At 35.8% G+C, this 21,023-nt stretch overlaps 1 protein-coding gene across 1 annotated transcript; it reads right to left on the reverse strand.

The window, feature by feature from the left end:
- Window positions 1-1,073: 1,073 nt before the first annotated feature.
- On the reverse strand, window positions 1,074-16,159 carry LOC103256747 (neurobeachin-like; the record flags this gene model as incomplete). Its single annotated transcript, XM_021710626.1, has 6 exons — window positions 16,103-16,159; window positions 9,708-9,939; window positions 6,400-6,500; window positions 6,056-6,151; window positions 3,158-3,279; window positions 1,074-1,200 (listed from the first exon to the last, which is right to left on the reverse strand). Coding segments are annotated over exons 1-6 (735 nt in total), but the record flags the coding sequence as incomplete, so codon positions are not given.
- Between the last annotated feature and the right edge of the window lie 4,864 nt (window positions 16,160-21,023).

The raw sequence follows: 21,023 nt of genomic DNA on the forward strand, positions 1-21,023 counted from the left end.
TATCAACAACTCAAAAAATAACAGCTGCTGGAGAGGGTGTGGTGAAAAGGGAACACTTCTACACTGTTGGTGGGAGTGTAAACTAGTGCAACCTCTGTGGAAAGCAGTGTGGCGATTCCTAAAAGCTCTAAAAATTGACCTTCCATATGACCCTGCAATCCCCCTACTGGGAATATACCCTGAAGAACACAAATCACTCTATAAAAAAGATACCTGCACACGTATGTTTATCGCAGCATTGTTCACAATAGCAAGAACCTGGAAACAACCATGCTGCCCATCAAAAGAGGACTGGATTAAAAAAATGTGGTACATATACACGATGGAATACTACGCAGCCATAAAAAAGAACAAAATCATGAATTTTGCTGCAACCTGGATGGAACTAGAGTCTATAATACTGAGTGACCTCTCACAAAAACAGAAATCCGAATATCACATGTTCTCACTCATATAATGGACCTTGAACATCCAATGCAATACTATAAGAAAATGACTGATGGTACTGGGAAACTATGGGGGGGAGGGGGATGGGATTAACAGTAGCAAATATCTGTCGGGGGATGGGAAAACACTTCTTATCTACAGGGTGCCTGAATGAAACGTCATTGTACACCTAACCCTTAACTGTACCCCACAAAACCATAATAAAAAATACTGATTAATGAAAAAAAAAAAAAAAGTAAGGTAACAAAAAAAAAAAAAAAAAAAACTTCCAATAAATATAAGCGCCACAAAAGCAGAGATTTTGTGTCTTGCTGACTGTCATATTCACGGTGCTTACAATGGTGTCTGTAAGTCAGTAAACACTCTAAGAATTTACTGCAAGAATGCAATAGAATAGATGAGAATGAAAGAGGATGAGAGAAATAGACTCTGGGTCAAAAAACTGATCTTATAGAAGACTAAAGACATAAAAGTAAAAAGAAAATGCAGACAAAGATAAGAGAAAAGCATTAAGAGTCACAGGGAAACCAATGACAGAGATATTACAGAAGACATACAGGTGAGTTTCAAAAAAGAAGAAATGGTGAATTGTGTCATTCTCAACAAAAGTGTTTACTTTTACCTACCTTGCGTGGTTGAAAATCATATTTCACACAGTGCTGAAAACCTTTTCCTTTGGACTTCAGTGATGTGACTATTAAACAGTTACCAACGAAATGAGCAGAGTAACCAACTCCTTTGCTAGTACGAAAACTGTAAAGAAAACTTAGAATAGTATTAATATCCTATGATAAAAATAACTATCTAGCCTATCAAAATTCTTATAAAAATAAAACTTAATTCCCAAAGAGTACAAGGGACTTAACACGTACCAAATAAAAGCCAAACTAAAACATCAAAGGATTAGAATAACTGAAAGAAAAGAAATTTAAACCGGGAAATAGAAATCTATGGAAAATTTTAATATTTCAATTTTAAGTATGATAAATACATAAAAATAAATTAATGGCCAACAAAAGCTTACCAAGTAGACTTCATCTACCTTTAAGGACCATATGAAATCAGTCGGTACGGAATATATTTACACATAGTTCCATTTTTAAAAAACAACTTGCTCTCTAGTTCTGGTATATCTTTGAAAATAGCTTCCAAATATATTAAAAAAAAAAAAAAAAGCAACAGCAACTTGTTAAGAGCCAAGTTTGAAAAATAATGCAGTTGAACAAGCAAAAATATACGTCTTTAGTTTTTAAAAAAAAATCCCATAGGTTGGAAACCAGACCGGGCAACTTGCTGAGACCTTGTCTCTACAATAAAAATTAAAAAAAAAAGCCGGGCATGGTAGCATGCGCCTGTAGTTCTGGCTACTTGGAAGGTTGAGTCAGGAGGATTGCCAGAGCCCAGCAAGTCGATGCTGGGGTGGCCATGAATGTGCCACTGCACCCCAGCCTGGGCAACAGAGTGAGATTCCAACTCAAAAAAAAAAAAAAGGAAAAGGGTGAAACTAAGAAATATAGTTCTTTTCATCTAGAGGAGCACATCTCCTAACTGAGAATTCAATCATAATGTAGAAAAAATGTTAAGTGCTTTGAAAAATGAGGCTATCACTGAAATTAATGTATAATCTCTCAAAATGACGGTGCTGGAGTCCAACCCCATTTACATTTGGAGGTTCAAATGCTAAAATCGCCTCTCATTATTATCCATATATAATATAATAGATCTTACAAGGTAGTAATAGCTCACATCATTCACTCATATTGCTGAGCCAGCCATTGTACAAGAGCTTTAAATCCCAGGGGATAGGTACTATTACTATCCTTACTCTATAGTTGAAGACACCAAAGCACAGGATTAACAGTAAGTGGTGAAGCCAGGACTTGAACTCAGGCAGTGCTTTTGTTTTTAAGCTTTTTTAAAATTTTTATCTCTTATTTTTACAGCAGCAATAGAATCACTATGTTGCCCAGGCTAGTCTTGAACTCCTGGGCTCAAGTAAGAGCACAGGTCTCAGCATTCCAAAGTGCTGGAATTACACGTGTCAGCCACAGCGCCTGGCCAGGCAGTCTTATTTCAGACCATTGCAAGTATTAAATGAGTCATTATATGTAAGCATTTTCAATGCCTAACACACAGTAAGGCAATCAATGAATGTTTGCTGTTCTTATTAGTAAGTATGCTGTCTGTGCATTATTGGAATACTAAAATAATCAACCTTTCAGTCCTTACATATCAACCCATTGTTGGGTTGATCAACTCATTCTTCTGATTATCTAGATGAAATAATCCTATCCTATTATCATTTCTTACATGGTTACTATTAATATTTTTAAAAGCATGTTAATTATGCTCATAGAACAAAGTCAGTGAAAAGGCAAAGTGAATGAAATCTGGTAGGAGCTTGGTTTCTTCCTCTCCTTGATCAGGGACCAGGAATCTTCACTAAAAAAACCCACAGCAGATGCATGCTGAAGCAGAATAGGACAGAAGGTTTGTAACCCAGATTGCAAATGAGAAATAATAATAAAAATAGTGAGGCAGGTCACCTACAACCAACAGTAAAATACATACACAAATACATACAACTGATTTTACAGTCTTTATAGTTTTAACACATACATATTCTACGTAAAATGTTGCCTTGATATATTATACATTTATAGAACTGAAGTACTTAAAGACAAAAGTCAGAAAAGTAATTATTACTTACCAATAAAGATAAGGCTTATCCTTATCAACATTAATGTTATTTAATGGATCCATACGAAACCAAGTGTTTAGGGTGAAGCCATTCTGATAAGGCCACTTTGCAATAGGAGGCAATGCAATTGCCTACAAAGCAATGAAAAAAGATACAAAAGTACCAGCTGAAGAAAATGTGATACAGCTAAATTCAAATATAGCTTTCAGAGATTAAAAAAGAAACAATGCACAAATATCAGAAAATCATGAATATAGAAAAAAAAACTATTATCTTGTTAAAATAATCTATAAATATTATTGGCTGATTATAGAAGCACTGTACTTTCACATACTCAGTTGAGTTAAATTTCATCTCTGGGTTACATAGTAGGTTTCAGACTATACTCCAAGAAGTCCCCCTCTAGTTTTACCAGTATACAGCCCCTTATACATATGCCCCAGAATTTAAGTTTTCTATGGCTTATGCTGGGTGTTCAGTAATATTCATTTGGCTAGGGAGGATGAATCTTCAAAGCCAAATAAAAACACTGTGCTAGAAAATGTTAACAGAAATTATGTTAAAGAAATGCAAGTATTAAGAGCTAATGCTCTTAACACTGAAACAAAGGAAAGCATGAGTTTTATTATACAGAAACGTAACCACTGAAATTTATAACTAAAAAAGATTCGGATTCACTCATAATAGGAAAGGAGTAATACAGTAGGACTCAGTTGATAATAGCAATCAAATAAAATCTAGCCATTCTAAGGAATAAATGAGAAAGTGGTTCATTACTTGATTTTATTTCAAGAAACATCTGAGCGAATGTATTTGTTTTCCTAGAAGTGATTCTAATTCCACATAAAACATAATTATCTATTATGATTTTACAACTGATCTGTTCCCCAAACAAATCCATATTATTGGTAATAGCCTTTCCCGAACATAACATGTAGCTTCCATATCAAAAATACTCTGCATATAAAATAAAGTTTAAATGTCTTCAGGCTATACAAGACTCTTCACACATGCTCTGGCTCCAATAAACCCATTCAATTTTATTCTCTTCTACTGCCTGACCACACATTTTCAAAGTATGCCTAAATATACCTGTTCCACCTGTTCTTTTTACAGTCCCTCTTTTTGTAAATGATGCTGCTTCTGTCCAAAACATTTCCCCATCCAACAAAATCCCAATTATCCCTCACTACCAAGCTACTATGTTCTGCATCTGTATAGCTTATCTGGACTTCAACCCATTTTAGTTTCTCTTTTTGTTGTTTTCCACACCTCTCGGTATCTAAATCTACAGGAACCCTTGTAACTCTTATTGTAACAAGCTGTGTTTGTACATCTACATATGAGAGTTCTTTAAGAGTATAGAATCTAAACTCCTAGCATCATGATTTAAGATATAGAAAACATTCAATATGTAGTCAATGAATAATCTCAAAGTGGCTAAAGATGTATAAGTGCTTGCTGTTAAAAACTCTCTCTTAATTTCAAAGAAAGAGTTAAACTCTACAAATGAATTAAAAATTCCCATACAATGTCTTTTCAAATTTTAATGTCCAAGCAATTAGTTCAGCCAGCTAAATTGTAAAATAATTATAGCTTTTCTTGATTTTTTAAAAAGGGAAATATTTTACCTTCACCTAATTGATGACCTATATTAAAATATATAATGAACTCTTAGACCAATAAGATAAACAACCAATTTTTTTAATGAACAGGATATTTGAACACAAACATCACAAAAGACATAAACTAGCCAACAAACACATGAAAAAACACTCTATCATAAGTCATGAGGGAAATGTTAAATTAAAACTACAATGGGATAGCATTACAGTAGTGTCTCTTTATCTGTGGTCTTGTGGTTTCATGGTTTCAATTAGTTATGGTCAACCAAAGTCCAAAAATAGGTGAGTACAATACAATAAGATATTTTGAGAGTGACCATATTCACATAACTTTTATTACTGCATATTGTTACTATTGTTCTATTTTATATAACTTCAATAACTTTGCTGTTAATCTCTTATTGCACCTAATTTATAAGTTACACTTTATCACAGGTATGTATGTAGAGGAAAAACGTGGTATGTATTATATATAGGGTTCAGTACTACACCCAGTTACAGGTATCCACTGTAAACATAGTGGTTGTAGAACATTCACCCACAGATAATGGGGGGTTACTGTACAGAACCATCTAAATGTTCCAAATTGAGAAGACTGAAGTTGTCCAGGATGCAGATCATCTGGGACACTCATGCAATGCTAATGGGAATGCAAAGTTTTCCATTATGGAAAACAATCTGACAATTTCTCACGAAGGTAAACAGACATTTACCATAAAACCCTGCAATCTCACTGAGGTATTAAATCAAAAGAAAACATATGCCTGAAGAAAGATCTGTGCTCAGATGTTCACAGTAATTTTCTTTACAACAGTCAACAACTAGAAACTCAAATGTCCTTCAACTAATGAATGGATAAACTGTGGTGTATCCATAAAATGCAATTCTACCCAAAATAAAGAAGACAGAATAAACTGCTGATTAAGGCTACAACACAAATAATTTCAAAAGCATTATGGTAGGTAAAAGATGCTAAACACAAAATACTACATACTAGATGTATGATTTTATTTATGTGACAATCTAGGAAAGGCAAAACTATAAGAGCACAGAATAAATCAGAGGTTGTAAGAGATGGGGCTGGGGAAAAGGGGTTGAATTCAAATAGTCATAAAAAACTTTGGGAGAGTGATGACATTGTTCTAAATTATGATTATGGTAGTGGTTATATGACTATTCAAAATTCATCAAATTGTACCTTTCAAATTGGTGAATTTTGTATGTAAATGGAGATGACCTAAAAATAAGTAAGTAAAAATAAGCACATGTATTTAAAACTTACCGCAGCACTACAACCAGGGAAATTGAAAAAAGTATCAGGACCATGTCTTTGTGGCATCTGATTAAGAACTGATAATAATTTTACTGCATGTCTTGGCTGAGGAAACAATAAGAAAATTTCATTGTACAAATTTAGCAATGATAATACACCACATTAGCCACTGGACCATTTTCTAACTAGAGAGAAAATTAATTTTAAATCATTTACTAAACATTTACTAAATCATTTAAGAGGAAAACAATTTCCATTACGAATTCAAGCATATAGCTCTCTAGAGACAAACTGATGAACATTAAGTATTAATGGACCGATACTGAATACTTTTCCCGCTGACCACAGCTTACCCAGATTCCACTCTCTCCTCGAAGCATGCTGAACAAGAGCTTCAACTCCTTGACAGTGATGCTGTAGCTGGCAAGAACCCCCAACATATCAACTAGAAGATCTTCAAAGGAAAATAAAGTTATTCTGAACTCTAGTCATGAGCTGCCATCTGTCAAGGTAATATACTTTTTGAAAGATAAAAGGTTATCAATTGTCATTTCTACATACATATGTATCTAAGGCAGTTAAATGGTTTCATGAATAGCTATTATAATTAACAATTTTTAAGCTATCAGATAACAAAAAGGATATGTTTGAATTATAGGATTTTCCCCCACTAGATTTGTCATTCCAATTATGTTTTTTTAGCAGATATAAGAAATACATTTTATACATTCCCAGAATACACAAATACACACACACATACACACACACACACACACCTGCTATATACAGGGAAAGAGAGGTAAAAGTATGTAAAGGCACAACGATTTGACATTGACAATAGGTCATTCTCAACTGAAAAGTGATAGCTGATGATGCTATCTTTCAGAATTATCTATTCTAATAAAATATATTATTGGAATATTATTTGATCCATTAAAAATAATTGTGAGTGCCGGGCTCGGTGGCTCAGCCTATAATCCCGCACCTTTGGGAGGCTGAGGTGAGTGGATTGCCTGAGCCCGCAGGTTCGAGACCCGCCTGGGCAGTGAGACCTCATCTCTACAATAAATCAAAAAATCAGCCGGGCGTGGTAGCGCATGCCTGTAACTCCGGCTACTTGGAAGGCTGAGGCGGAAGGTTCGCCGGAGCCCAGTAGGTTGAGGCTGCGGTGGCGGGGAGCGGCCACTGCACTCCAGTCTGGGTGACGGGGTGAGACTCCAACTCAAAAAAAATAATAATAATTGTGAGTACTCATTCTATGTGGGGCATTATTCCAAGTGGTATATATGTATTAATTTCCCAAATTCTCATAACAAGCCTATGAAGTAAGTGCCATTATTATCCCCTTTGAAAATGAGTAAATTGTGGCAGAGAAAACTTACTACATTGCCCAAGAACACACAACTAGCCAAGGGGTAAAGACAGAACTCAGATCCAGGCAGTGTGGCTCTAGAACCCTCACTCTTACATATAAGTCTACAAATAGAAGTGTATGACTAGTTATATCCATTATGCTGATGTGTTTATGTGACTATAACAGACACACAAGCTCACCAATGAATGAGAAAAAAGTGTACATTTAATCTTTTGTCTATGATAACTTTCTCTGCAAACTGTGATTAATACCTCTGCCAATTGTTTTATGCAAGAAATTAAACATCTAAACATCCTTCGTTTTCTCTATTTCTAAAGCACTTCTAAAGAATCAAATATATTATACAAGTTATTACAAACCAATATACAATGTATTCTAAAAGTTTATAATTAAATAATTCAAAATGTTAGATTATGATAAAGAAATAATGAGTTATTCGTTATTGACATATCCAATGTATCTAATATCAGACTAATAACTAAAATTTGAGACTTTAAAAATTACTTATTTATTTCAAAATAAAAATGAATACAGTTATTTTCATCAATTAATAATTAACTTATTCTTAAACAATAAGCAAGCAACATCTATGATAAAATTGTGACAATGGATATGCTGTTTTTGAGAGTAGTCTTTTAATGAAACAAAATGCTTCATCATTTAAGTAACAAAAATGTATGAAAACATTAGTACATATAAGAAGGTCTATTTCTAAAAAAGAATCCTAGATAAAAATCAAATACCTGAAAAATCCTAAGCTAATATGAATCATTTTTAAGTAATTAGCTGCAATGGTAACCTTCATAGATGATTTCTTAACGGTTTACATAAACCACTTTGAAGGAAAAAAAATGAACTTCTATTTGCAAACCTTTATCTTATCTCAAAAAAGATACTTTATGTATGTTAAAAAAGTAACCTATTAAATTTGTATTTAAATTTTTTTTAAAACCCCTTATATATTGTATATGTAACCCAACCAAGCAGTTTAGTTTAATTTTATTGTAGAAGGACTTCCTTTCTGGACAAAAAGATTTTTAAAACAGATAAAATACTGAAACTGTTTAGTCAATTTACTATAAACATTTAAACACCATCCAGTGACACTTTTGATGCATGATTAACTGGAAAGCAGTTCCTTGAACGCCAACATGTTCCAACACATTCAGAGATAAAAACTTAGTATGCTTTGGTAGCCACTGGTTCTTCCTTAGTATGATATTTACATTTTAATTTCTCTATTAAAAAATATGATAGGGGCCCGGCTCGGTGGCTCAGTCTGCAATCCCGCGCCTTTGGGAGGCTGAGGTGAGTGGATTGCCTGAGCCCGTGGGTTCGGGATCCACCTGGACAGCGAGACCTCATCTCTACAATAAATCAAAAAATCAGCCGGGCATGGTAGTACATGCCTGTAATTCCAGCTACTCGGAAGGCTGAGGCGGAAGGATCACTGGAGCCCAGCAGGCGAGGCTGCAGTGGCTGGGAGCGGCCACTGCACTCCAGTCTGGGCGACAGAGTGAGACTCCAACTCAAAAAAAATATATATATGATAGGGTATTTTTCAGATATTCATTCTCTTCTCATATCAGGATCTTTTGAAGGAAAATGCTAAAAATCACAAAAAATAAAAATTTTGTGTTATCCATATTACTATTACTAAGAAAAGGAATAAGAGAATGAAAGACCTTCATATAACAGAAAATGTCAAGTTACAAATTTCTCTGGTACTATTACCCCCTCACTGTCAATTCACATCTCAGTGTTAATGAATTATGTACCAATAGACTACTAAGCATTTAATTTTGGCCCATTTTCTAAACTATACCACTTTATTTACAAAAAAATAATAAAAGCTTAAGCTCAGATGTAAGTATCAAAAGATCATATGATGTTCTATACAACATGAGTACATATAAATTTATATAAACAAATTCCTATGAAATAACTCTAGAATTTACAGGAATGGGACCACATATCTTCTTTCAAAACAGTATTTTCAGAAATACTGTTTCAAAGATACTATTTATTTTTCTGATAGATTTCATTGCACTTACTCCAAAGCACTGAGATTTCCTAAAACTTAGCAAAGCAAAATTTGTAATTATGTTAGTCCTCTTCTATTCTTCAGGTTTTACATTAATATAAAAGACAAATTTTCCGTATGTTTTACATTTATTTTAAATCAAGGTTGTTTCAACAAATCTATATTACCTGTAGAATATAAAAAGAAGTATCTGAAACTACATTAACATTTAAATTAATCTTTCCTGTCAGATAACCCCATACCTGCTATCATGTCATCTACAGCACTCATTTTCAGCAACACTTGTTCAATTAGCCCAACTTCTGTGCTAGTCTGTAAATTTCGAACACTTTTTCGCAGAATGGCTGTAAACATGCTCCATATTTCTGCTTGACATGTCACGTCACAGTGCTCCAAAAGCTCTGTCATGCATGTTATGCTCTCAGCATCCTGGATAATAAAGTTCATCTCCAAGTCAAATTCTCCACCAACCAACTGAAAGTAAGCAGAAGTAACGGCAATAACATGAGAGACTATTCACAACAATAAAATACCAAAAATTCAACTAGCAAGAAAGCATAGCTACTCTAAAAATTTCAAGTCTTTTGGTGTAAAACTAATTTTGATAGAAAGTTTAAAAGCTACAGTTAAGTAAAAGGCATGCTAAGAATCGAAACTAGCAAACAGAAATCTAATTTTCACACAAATGAAAAGGGTAATTTCAAATCAGGAAGAACAGAGCAAACTATAGCATGTTATTACTGGGTGAGATTCAGGAAAATTTATTAAAATAAGGGTTTGGCCTTTAAAAGTGATAATCAATAGAAAATACAGAGTTCACTAAGGATAAATTTTAAGACATGAAATTCATTTTCTTTTTTGATGTTACTCAACTTATAGATAAAAAGAGAAGTAGCTAGGACTAATCTCCATATATAGAAAATGAAGAAAAATGAAATGTACTGATACAAGCACAATTTGAAATGATGGAATGAATTGTTAAAAAATAAGTTTAACATACAAATATGTGAAGTCTTGTGATACTTTTTATCATAATCACAAATGTGAATTGGGTAAAGATATCAAGTTGATTTAACGGCAACATATTTGACTTTGGCAGTATGTCAAGTGAGTCCAAAGTATTACTGTCCCTCCTAAATGTTACTTGAAGTTTACACGTAGAATAAAACAATACAATGATACTCTTTTACTTTCTGCTGATCAAATCACATATGAACTATTCAGTTATAAGCATCAATTTTAAAGAAGAACCTTGACAAACTGGATAGCTTTTTGGTCTAGAGAATGGAAAATTTAGTAACAAAATTATAGTCATATACAAAAACTTGACAAATTTGAAGTCATTCATTCATTTGTTCATTCAACAAATATTTTCGGTTCTAGAAACTGGGATATTTCAGTGGCCAAGAAAAAGTCCATGCACTAACAGTGCTAACTTCCAGGAACAAAGATTTATGTGTATGGATATATACCCTACCTAATTCCAAAAAAGGCTTAAGTTGGCTTACAAGTTATATAAAGTATGAAAGAAGACATAAAATATGAGCAGCTTGCAAAGAGGAAGCCAAAGAAAAATAAGATTACAGACAGACAGGGAGTTGAATTAGGATCAAGAGGTATAATCAATTTCCTATCACTGAAAGGTATTCACAAACATAGATGAATGACCACACAGTATGACACAAATAGGACAAATGATAATGATCACCACCTAACCTTACATGGCATTTAGTACTATTTTAAGAGCTTTACATCTTTTAAAAAGTTATTATTGTCTTTATTTTACAGATATCACAGGCACAGAGACCTGAAGTACCTTGAAAAAAGTTACAAAACAGAGGTCCCAGGATCCAAATACAAGAAGTTCGCCTTCAAGCAAGTCCACAGAAGCAACACAATCTCATTTAAGAATATTTTTTAAAGTCTTCTAAATGTAAAGATTTTTTTTAATGACATTCATCTCAAATTTTTGAAATATTATGTTCTCTCTGTATGTTTTTGCCATAACAGAGCCTAATTTAGCTTTACAAGCAATTAGTCCCTCTGATAAACTCTAACCTTGAACTGACCTAGATAGTCTCTCTGATTAAAAGCTAGTTTCGGCCGGGCTCGGTGGCTCAGCCTATAATCCCACGCCTTTGGGAAGCTGAGGTGAGTGGATTACCTGAGCCCGCGGGTTCGAGACCTGCCTGGGCAACTTGGCTAGACCTCATCTCTACAATAAATCAAAAATTAGCCGGGTGTGGTTGCGCATGCCTGTAGTTCCAGCAACTTGGAAGGCTGAGGTGGAAGGATAGCTGGAGTCCAGCAGGTCGAGGTTGCGGTGGCCGGGAGCAGCCACTGCACTCCAGTCTGGGCGACAGAATGAGACTCCAACTCAAAATAAATAAATAAATAAATAAATAAATAAAAGTTAGTTTCACTTTTGTGTATGAAGCCACCTCAACTCCTTCAACTATTTCTGGTTTGTGAACTGAAACAGCTACAATACTGGCTAAGAGATGGGCTCTGAATGCAGACTTTCGGACTCAGATTCTAGCTGCACCACTCACCGGCTGTGCTACTTAAATGAAGCTGTTTATCTCGGTCAGCCTCAGTTACTTCATCTCAAAAAATGGGAATAAAAGTTTCCTAATAGGATTATTGAAAGGATTAAATAAGATAATTGGGTCTTAAGTACTTAGGCACAACAGCAGGCATACAGTTAGTAGTCCATTAAGGTAAACTGTTACCAGCTTTCTAACAACCCAACTTTCAGCTAAAAAACGTAGTCACCTAGTCCAAACTTTTGAAGTCCCATGAAACTTAGCCAGCTTAAGTCTTATGTTTCTAGCAAAAGTAAATTTATTGTATATTACGTACTCTATCAGATACTACTTGGAGATTTATCAAAACCAACTCAAACATCATTTTACCATGCCATAGTCTTACTGAAAAACTCCCTTTTATTCATGATTATATGTCCAACTGACTTAAGTCAGTCACTAATATGAACATGTAGATCAATGATTCGTAACGCATAGGAGGTTCCCCAGAAATAAACCATATTTAAAAAATTAAAAGGCTTGAAAATCAATAATACGGGCACTTACTGATGGAACCAATAGAAGCAGATAGAAGCTTATACCTGTAAGCCTTTTAATAAATCTGTGGAAGAATGTGTGTATTCTAAAATTGCAGAGCACCAAATAATTTTTTAGACTAATCTCCTCATCCAGATGCAACTACTTTAGCAGAGTCTGGTATAACCAAGTACCATTAAATGTGTAAATAACAGAGATGGGGGGTGGGGGAAGGTCGGTCTTTAAAGGAATTAACAATTAATATCTGTAATTCTAACAATCAGACTCTGTTATGTAAAGCTTGAATTTCCATCTTTCACAGTCAAAAGCACAATACTCCTTTCTATATATCATTTAATTACAAAGGAGTACAGTTATGGCTCTCTGGACTTCATTGCCAGAAGTAGTAAAAATATTTATTGCAGATGTAGAGTGGGCCTGTGTGTTCTAGAGAGCATTGTTTTTTTCTTACCTTTATTATAATTTTTAATAAGTTAGTGTTAAAGAGACTAACTGCTGAAGGGGACTATTTATTCACTTGTAATGAGTGGTTCAACAACTAAAGCACGTGAGAAAAAGTAGAAACAGTGGACTTTTATTATTTAAACAATTTTTTCAACAAACCTATGGAGAACTCTTGTGAAGCATAATTGTCCTCTTAGAAAGAAAATAAAGATAATGAGGTTAATCAACACAACCAAGGTCACATACAAGTATGTGGCAGAGCCAGGACTCTAATCTAGACTGGAGCATGCACTTAAAACACCTTGCTATGAAGTCAGAGGTGTGGACTTACGAAGGCAACAGAGAGTGGATGTTTATAGTAGTTCAATGAAGAATAAAATGAAGAAAGACAATGATTTCTGTGGGTAAGAAATGAAACATCTGGAGGAAGAAAAACCCATGGTGAACAAAAACAACTATTTTAAAAGTTATTTTAGCTAAAAGTGGACAATTCCGAAGGTTCAAATACAGGAAAATTAGCAGAAAAATGCTAAAAATAATTTAAAAAGCAAAGGAAGTGATGCAACAAAGCTGAAAAAGCTACATTAAAAACAAAGCTAAACACCAAAAAATCTGTTCTTTAAAGGTATGCCAAATCACTATGACAACAGCATAAACGAGAAAGATAAACCAATTGAGACTTCCATAAATTTGAATGTCATGATGACACTCTATTTGCACAGTTAAGGGTATTCCTTTCCTACAGGCCTCCTTTTAAAAAATCTAAAATGTATTGCCACTGTGAGAGAAGTGTTCCATAATGGTGCATGCTACTCAAGACTCAGTCTTAAGTGAATTGATGTAAAATAAATATTATTGTTGAGCTTTTTAAATAGCAATAACTTTTATTTACATAGAGTGAATAAACTTGACTGAATAAAAAATGAAATACAAAATGCAGTCTAGGAAATATACTGTCTTCTAAAAACTAAGGATTATAAATACTGGCAATTTTGGCTCAGCCTGTAATCCCACACTTTGGGAGACCGAGGTAAGTGGACTGCCTGAGCCCGCAGGTTCGAGACCCCACCTGGTCAACTTGGCGAGACCTCATCTCTACAATAAATCAAAAATTTAGCTGGGGGTGGTAGCGTGCACCTGCAGTTCCAGCTACTTGGGAGGCTGAGGTGGAAGGATTGCCGGAGCCCAGCAGGTTGAGGTTGCAGTGGCCGGGAGCGGCCACTGCACTCCAGTCTGGGTGACAGAGTGAGACTCCAACTCAAATAAATAAATAAATAAATAAATAAATAAATAAATACTGGCAATTTAGTACCTCTTGTTTATATTTTACAGTGAGTCTTTAAATATCTTAATTTGAAATCTTAGATTATTACTTAGGATCATATGGAATGATTCAGTGTTCATTAACTAGATCAAACTGTTCAATTATTAACCAGCTTGATTTCTTTTCAGCTTGTTGCGTTGGACACACTCTAAACTTGAAAACATTTCTCAGAATGCCTAAATTAACTCCCCAGCTGCAGGTTCTTCTATTTATCAGCTACTGTCACAAGGAAGGTTTCTACAATGCTATCTCTTATTTAATCTAAAACCCTTTTTATGTGTTATCTCCCTATGCATGATTTAGCATTCCCTCCCAAACTTTGGATTCGTTAGTTTTCATTAAATCTCCAAAAACTTAGATCTCCTTAGATACTACTTAATCCAGAAACCCTTCCCAGTATTCAAAGATGGTCTTTCTCTGAATTCCCGTTACAGCTATTATACAACATTATAGACCAAATGTCTGTGACTTCCAAAATTCATATGTTGAAGCCCTCATCCCTGATGAGAAGGTATTAGGAAGTGGGGACTTTGGGAGGAAAATAGTTTGGATAGGGTCATGAGGGTGGAGCTCTTATGATGAGATGAATATCCTTATAAGGGGAGGAAGTGTCACCAGAGCTTCCTCTCTCCACCATGTGAGGATACAATAGGAAGGCTGCCAACTGCAAGCCAGAAAGACGGAAGTGGATCTCTGTGACCTGATTAGATCCACTTCTGTGGTAGAGCCCTCATAAATTAAATGCCCTTATAAAAGAGTCCTGAAGGAGATCTTGCTCCTTCCACAGTGTGAAGATACAGGAAAAAGATCCCATCTGGGAACCATAAAATGGGTCCTCACCAGACACAGCACCTGCTGGCACCTACACAGTAGACTCCCAGTCTCCAGGACTGTGAGAAATAAATGTCTGTTGTTAGAGCCACCCAGTTTATGGTATACTGTAAGAGAAGCCTGAGCAGGGTTGGGACACTTTTGCTGAAAGCATTTAAAGGCACAAGCATTGGTTGCTGCAGCATATGGCAAAAGACAAAACTTGGGACAAGCAACAGACAGACCTGGAAGCCTGATAAAGAATAAGTAGGGAAATATGCGTAAGTGTAAGGGATTTTCAAAGCTCCCTATATGGGAAATCAAGAAAGCAATATGCAGGCCCAGGGCATGTTGCATGCTCAGAAAAGGTCCAAGAGGACTCTCTGCTTTCACCTGCAACTCACCTTTAGGCTCCACAACTTGGAGAGACCTTGTCTCTACAATAAATAAATTTTTAAAAAAACTAGCTGGGCGTGGTTGCACACGCCTGTAGTTCCAGCTACTTGGAAGGCTGAGGCGGAAGGATAGCCGGAGCCCAGCAGGTCGAGACTGTCGTGGCCAGGAGCGTGCCACTGCACTCCAGTCTGGGCGACAGAGTGACTGGAGTCAGCTCTGCAACTCAAAAAAAATTTAAAAAATAAAAAATAACTTGTTCACTTAAAGAGCAAAAAAAATGCTAGTAGTATGTAAACAGATTAGAATAGAAAAGAACTACTAGCTGGTTATTCATCTAATAAAATGATATAACAAGAGTCTGTAACAAACGAGGATGGAGAAGAAAATCAAAGATTGAGCAAACCAGACTAGTCAGAGACAATGTAAACCTGAGAACGAGACATCTCTTTTATCCAATTCATCAATTACTTTCCCACTTGAGCTCTCTTTCTAAAACACAGGTGTCACAGGTTCGCACAAGGAAAGACCCTGTGATTTTCTAAAGAAAGACCAATTGTCTTAAAAGCACTTGCAATCCTACAAGTTCTGACCTCATCCAATACTCCTTCCTACGCTCACTTTGGTCACGTTCTTCCATGTGACCGCTGTTTTACTCTCACATTTCCTTGTTTGTACTCATACATAGGTAAATATATTTACATAGATACATGAACAAAAACCTCTCCATTTCTGAATCTGTCAAACCTTTAGATATCCCTTTAAGGTTCTAATTAACCTTCATCTCCCTGGTAAGGCTTTCTGAAACATTTCTTTTAATGAACAGTACCTTCCTCTCTGATCCCACACTTTCATGGGATCTACTATATTACCATGTATTATGTTTAATATGACTTATTATATAAGACAAAGGGGTGAAATTTTAAAAAGTCCTTTAAAATATAAGCCAGTTATGAATATAGCACTGGTTCTCAAAGATAAACAATTTTAACCAAGAATTACCCACCCAGCTAAGAAGTTTCATCAGTGATGGAAAATTAAAATCCTTCCCAGACATTTAATCCCTGAGAATTTATGCTGCCTCCAGACCAGCTCTACAAGAAACACTTAAGAATTAAACACAGAAGAAATGAAAAAAAGAACATCAACACCCTTCCCAAGAAGGTTGGAAAAAGAGTGAAAACACACATGAATCAAGCCAAAAACCAAAAGAAAGACAACAAACAAAAAGCAGCAATAAAAACAAACTCTGTAAGAACCTCATGACAGAGATAAACTCTCACATCTCAATAATAAGCCTGAATGTGAATGGCCTAAATGCATTACTGAAAAGACATAGAATGGCAAATTGGATAAAATATCATGAGGCTACAATATATTGTCTCCACGAGACTCATCTCACCAGAAAGGATACTCACAGACTCAAAGTAAGAGGATGGGAAACAAAATTTCAGGTGAACGGAACACAAAAGAAAGCAGGAGTTGTGATCTTAATGTCAGACAAAATATCCTTTAAGCTAACAAAAATTTAAAAAGATATGAAAGGTCACAACATAATGATAAAAGGTTCAATCCATCAACAAGGAATATCCATCCTAAACATATATGCAACCAACATAGGAGCACCAACTTTCATAAAACAGCTTCTAGGTAAACTAAAAAAGATACTGACTCTAACACTATCATAGCTGAGGACTTAAATACCCCACTAACAGGTATACAGATCATCAAGATAAAAAGTAAACAAGGAGATCCAGACCAAATGGACTTAACTGATGTTTGACTAAATGAACTTAACTGATACCTACAGAACACTCCACCCAACAACCACAGAATATACAGTCTACTGATAAGCACATGGAATTTAACCTGAGGTCGACCACATCCTTGGCCATAAATCAAGCATAAACAAATTCGATGAGACTGAAATTCTGCCATGCATCTTCTCAGACCACAGTGGAATAAAAATAAACATCAACACCAACAAAATTCCCCCAAAGCCCACAAAGGCATGGATGCTAAACAGCATGATGCCAACAACTCCTGTGTCAACACACAAATCAAAAGAGATTAAAAGATACCTGGAAACTAATGAAAATGAAGAAACATCCTACAAAAATCTCTGGGAGGCTGTTAAGGCAGTACTAACAGGGGAATTCATACCTCTACCAAAACACATGAAGAAAATGGAAAGATCACAAGTTAACAAATCACCTAAGAAAGCTGGAAAGCAGGAGCACCAAAACCCTAACTTCAGCAGAAGAATATAGATCACCAAAATAAAAGCCCAAATTGGGGACACAGAAAACAAAAATAAAACACAAAAAAATTAATAAAACCAAAAATGGGTTTTTTGAAACAATAAACAAGATTGATGGACCCCTAGCTAGACTGACCAAGAAAAAGAGAGAGAAAGCCCAATAAACACAATCAGAAATGCAAGAGATCAAGTCACAACTCACCCTGAAGAAATACAAAAGGTTTTCAGAGATTACTATGTACAAACTGTATGGAAACAAACTTGAAAACCTAAAAGAAATGAAAGACTTTCTTACATCACACAACCTCCCCAGGTTGAAAGAAGAAGAAATCAAGACCCTAAATAGACCAATAACAACCCAGGAAATTAACTATATTATAAGAAAACTACCTACAAAATAAAGCTCTGGACCAGATGGATTTCCAGCAGAATTCTACAAAACATACAAAGATGACCCAATACCAATCCTATTAAAAGTATTCCAGGCAATCAAGGAAGACGGAACTCTCCCCAAATCATTTTATGAAGCTAACATCACATTGACACGCAAACTGGGTAAAGATCCAACAAAGAAAGAGAACTACAGGCCAAGAAGTATCCCTTATGAACATAGATGCCAAAATTCTCAACAAGATTCTAGCAAACCAGATCAAACAACACATTCTCAAAAATCATCCACCATGACCAAGTGGGCTTCATCCCCAGAATGCAGGGCTAGTTCAACATCCACAAGACCATAAATGTAATTAAATACATCAACAGATGTAAAGACAAAAACCACATGATTTATCATTAGACACAGAAAAAGTTTTTGATAAAATCCAGCACTCCTTCTTGAGAAAAGCCCTTGAACAATGAACAACTAGGCATTGATGGAACATAGCTCAAAATAGTAGCAGCCATTTGAGAGAAACCCACAGACAGAAATTCGAGCCATTTCCCCTGAAAACCAGAACAAGACAAAGATACTCACTCTCACTCCTCCGTTCAATGTAGTACTGGAATTGCTAGCTAGAGTAATCAGACAAGAGAAGGAAATCAGGGGTATCCAAATAGGAAAGGAGAAGTTACATCATCCCTCTTTGCAGACGACATGATTCTATACCTCGAAAACCCAAGAGAATCTGTCAAAAACCTCCTTGCACTGACAAAGGACTTTGGCAAAGTCTCACGTAATAAAATAAATGTGCGACTCAGTTGCATTCCTATACACCAAAAATAAACAAACAGAAACCCAGATAAACAGCACAATCCCATTCACAATAGTCACATACATAAACCAAAAAGAAATACCTTGGCATCTTCCTAACCAGAGAAGTGAAAGAATGTTACAACAAAAACTACAAAACATTGCTCAAAGAAATCCAAGATGACACAAACAAATGGAAAAATATTCCATGCTCATGGATTGGAAGAATAAACATTGTTAAGATGTCCATTCTACCCAAGGCAATCTACAGATTAAAGGCAATACCCTTTAAATTACCAACGTAATTCTTCTCAGACCTAGAAACGACAGTACAGGAATTCATACAGAAACATAAATGACCACAAATAGCCAAAACAATCCTCAGCAAAAGAAACAAAGTGGGAGGCATCACGCTTTCAGACTTTAAGCTTTATTATAAAACCACAATAATCAAAACAGACTGGTATTGGTACAAGAACAGGCATACAGACCAATGGAACAGGATAGAGATTCCGGAAGCAAAATCTCAATTTCTCAACCAACTCATTTTGGTGAAAATCTCCACCATCAGCCACTGAGGAGAGTAGGACCTATTCAGTAAATGATGCTGGGAAAACTGGCTGACAACATGTAGAAGATTAAAACAAGATCCCTACCTATCTCCATATAAAAAAATCAACTCTAAATGGACCAAAGACCTGAACGTAAAACCTCAAACTATTAGAATGTTAGAAAATACAGGAGATACCCTTACGGAAATTGGAATTGGCAATGAATTCATGATCAAAAATCCAAGTGCCCATGCCATCAGAGATAAGATCGACAAGTGGAACTTCATCTTACTGACACAAGCTTCTGCAAAGCCAAAGAAACCATTGAGAGAGCAGGGAGACAGCCCACAAAATGGAAAAAAAAAATATTTGCCAATTATATATCTGACAAAGGCCTAAAACTAGGATCTACAAGGAACGCAAATGTGATGAAAAGAAAAAAGAAAAAACAGCCCCATTATGAAGTGGGCAAAAGAGATGAATAGACACGTCCCATAAAAAGACATACAAGTAGCCATGAAAAAATGCTCAACCTCACTAGTCATCAAAGAAATGCAAATTAAAACCACACTGAGATACCACCTAACTCAGGATGGCCATCATCACTAACTCAAAAACCAACAGATGCTGGAGAAGATTTGTCGAAAAGGGAACACTGCTCCATTGTTGGTGGGAGTGTAAACTAGGATAGCCTCTGTGGAAAACAGTGTGGCGATTCCTAAAAGATCTAAAAATTAACCTCCCATACAACTCCACAATTCCCCTACTTGGAATATTCAGAGGAATTCAAATCACACTATGAAAAAGATACCTACAGCCAAGCTCGGTGGCCAAGCCTGTAACTCCAGCACTTTGGGAGGCCAAGGCGAGTGGATTGCCTGAGTCTGCAGGTTCAAGCCCAGCCCAGGCAACCTGGCGAGACCTCGTCTCTACAATAAATAAAAAATTAGCCAGGTGTGGTAGCATGTGCCTGTAGTTCTAGCTACTTGGAAGGCTGAGGCAGAAGGATCGCGGACTCCAGCAGGTCAACGCTGGGATGCTACTGTGAGCGTGCCACTTGCACTCCAGCCTGGCGACGGAGTGAATCTCAAAAAAAAAAAAAATTGAAAAGAAAAAAGAAAAAGATACCTGCACACACATGTTTATTGCAGCATTATTTATACTAGCACTAACATGGAACCAACCATGCTGCCCACTGAAAGATGACTGGATAAAATAATGTGTTACATATACACAATTGGGAATATTACACAGCCATAAAGAAGGGCAAAATTATGAACTTCGCAGCAACTTGGATGAACTTAGAGGCTATAATACTGAGTAATCTATCACAGAAACAAAGAACCGAGTATCACATATTCTCACTCATAAACAGATCTTGAACAACTATCGTAATACTATAAGAAAGGGATTGACAGTAGTGGGAAACTGCCAGGGGAGGGCAGGGGTAGGAGTGGCAGTAGTGGGAAACTGCCAGAGGAAGAGGGGCACACCTCATAAACAA

This window comes from Carlito syrichta, unplaced genomic scaffold (genome assembly GCF_000164805.1).
Source record: "Carlito syrichta isolate Samal-C Ts95f unplaced genomic scaffold, Tarsius_syrichta-2.0.1 Scaffold295414, whole genome shotgun sequence".
NCBI classification, from domain to species: Eukaryota; Metazoa; Chordata; class Mammalia; order Primates; family Tarsiidae; genus Carlito; species Carlito syrichta.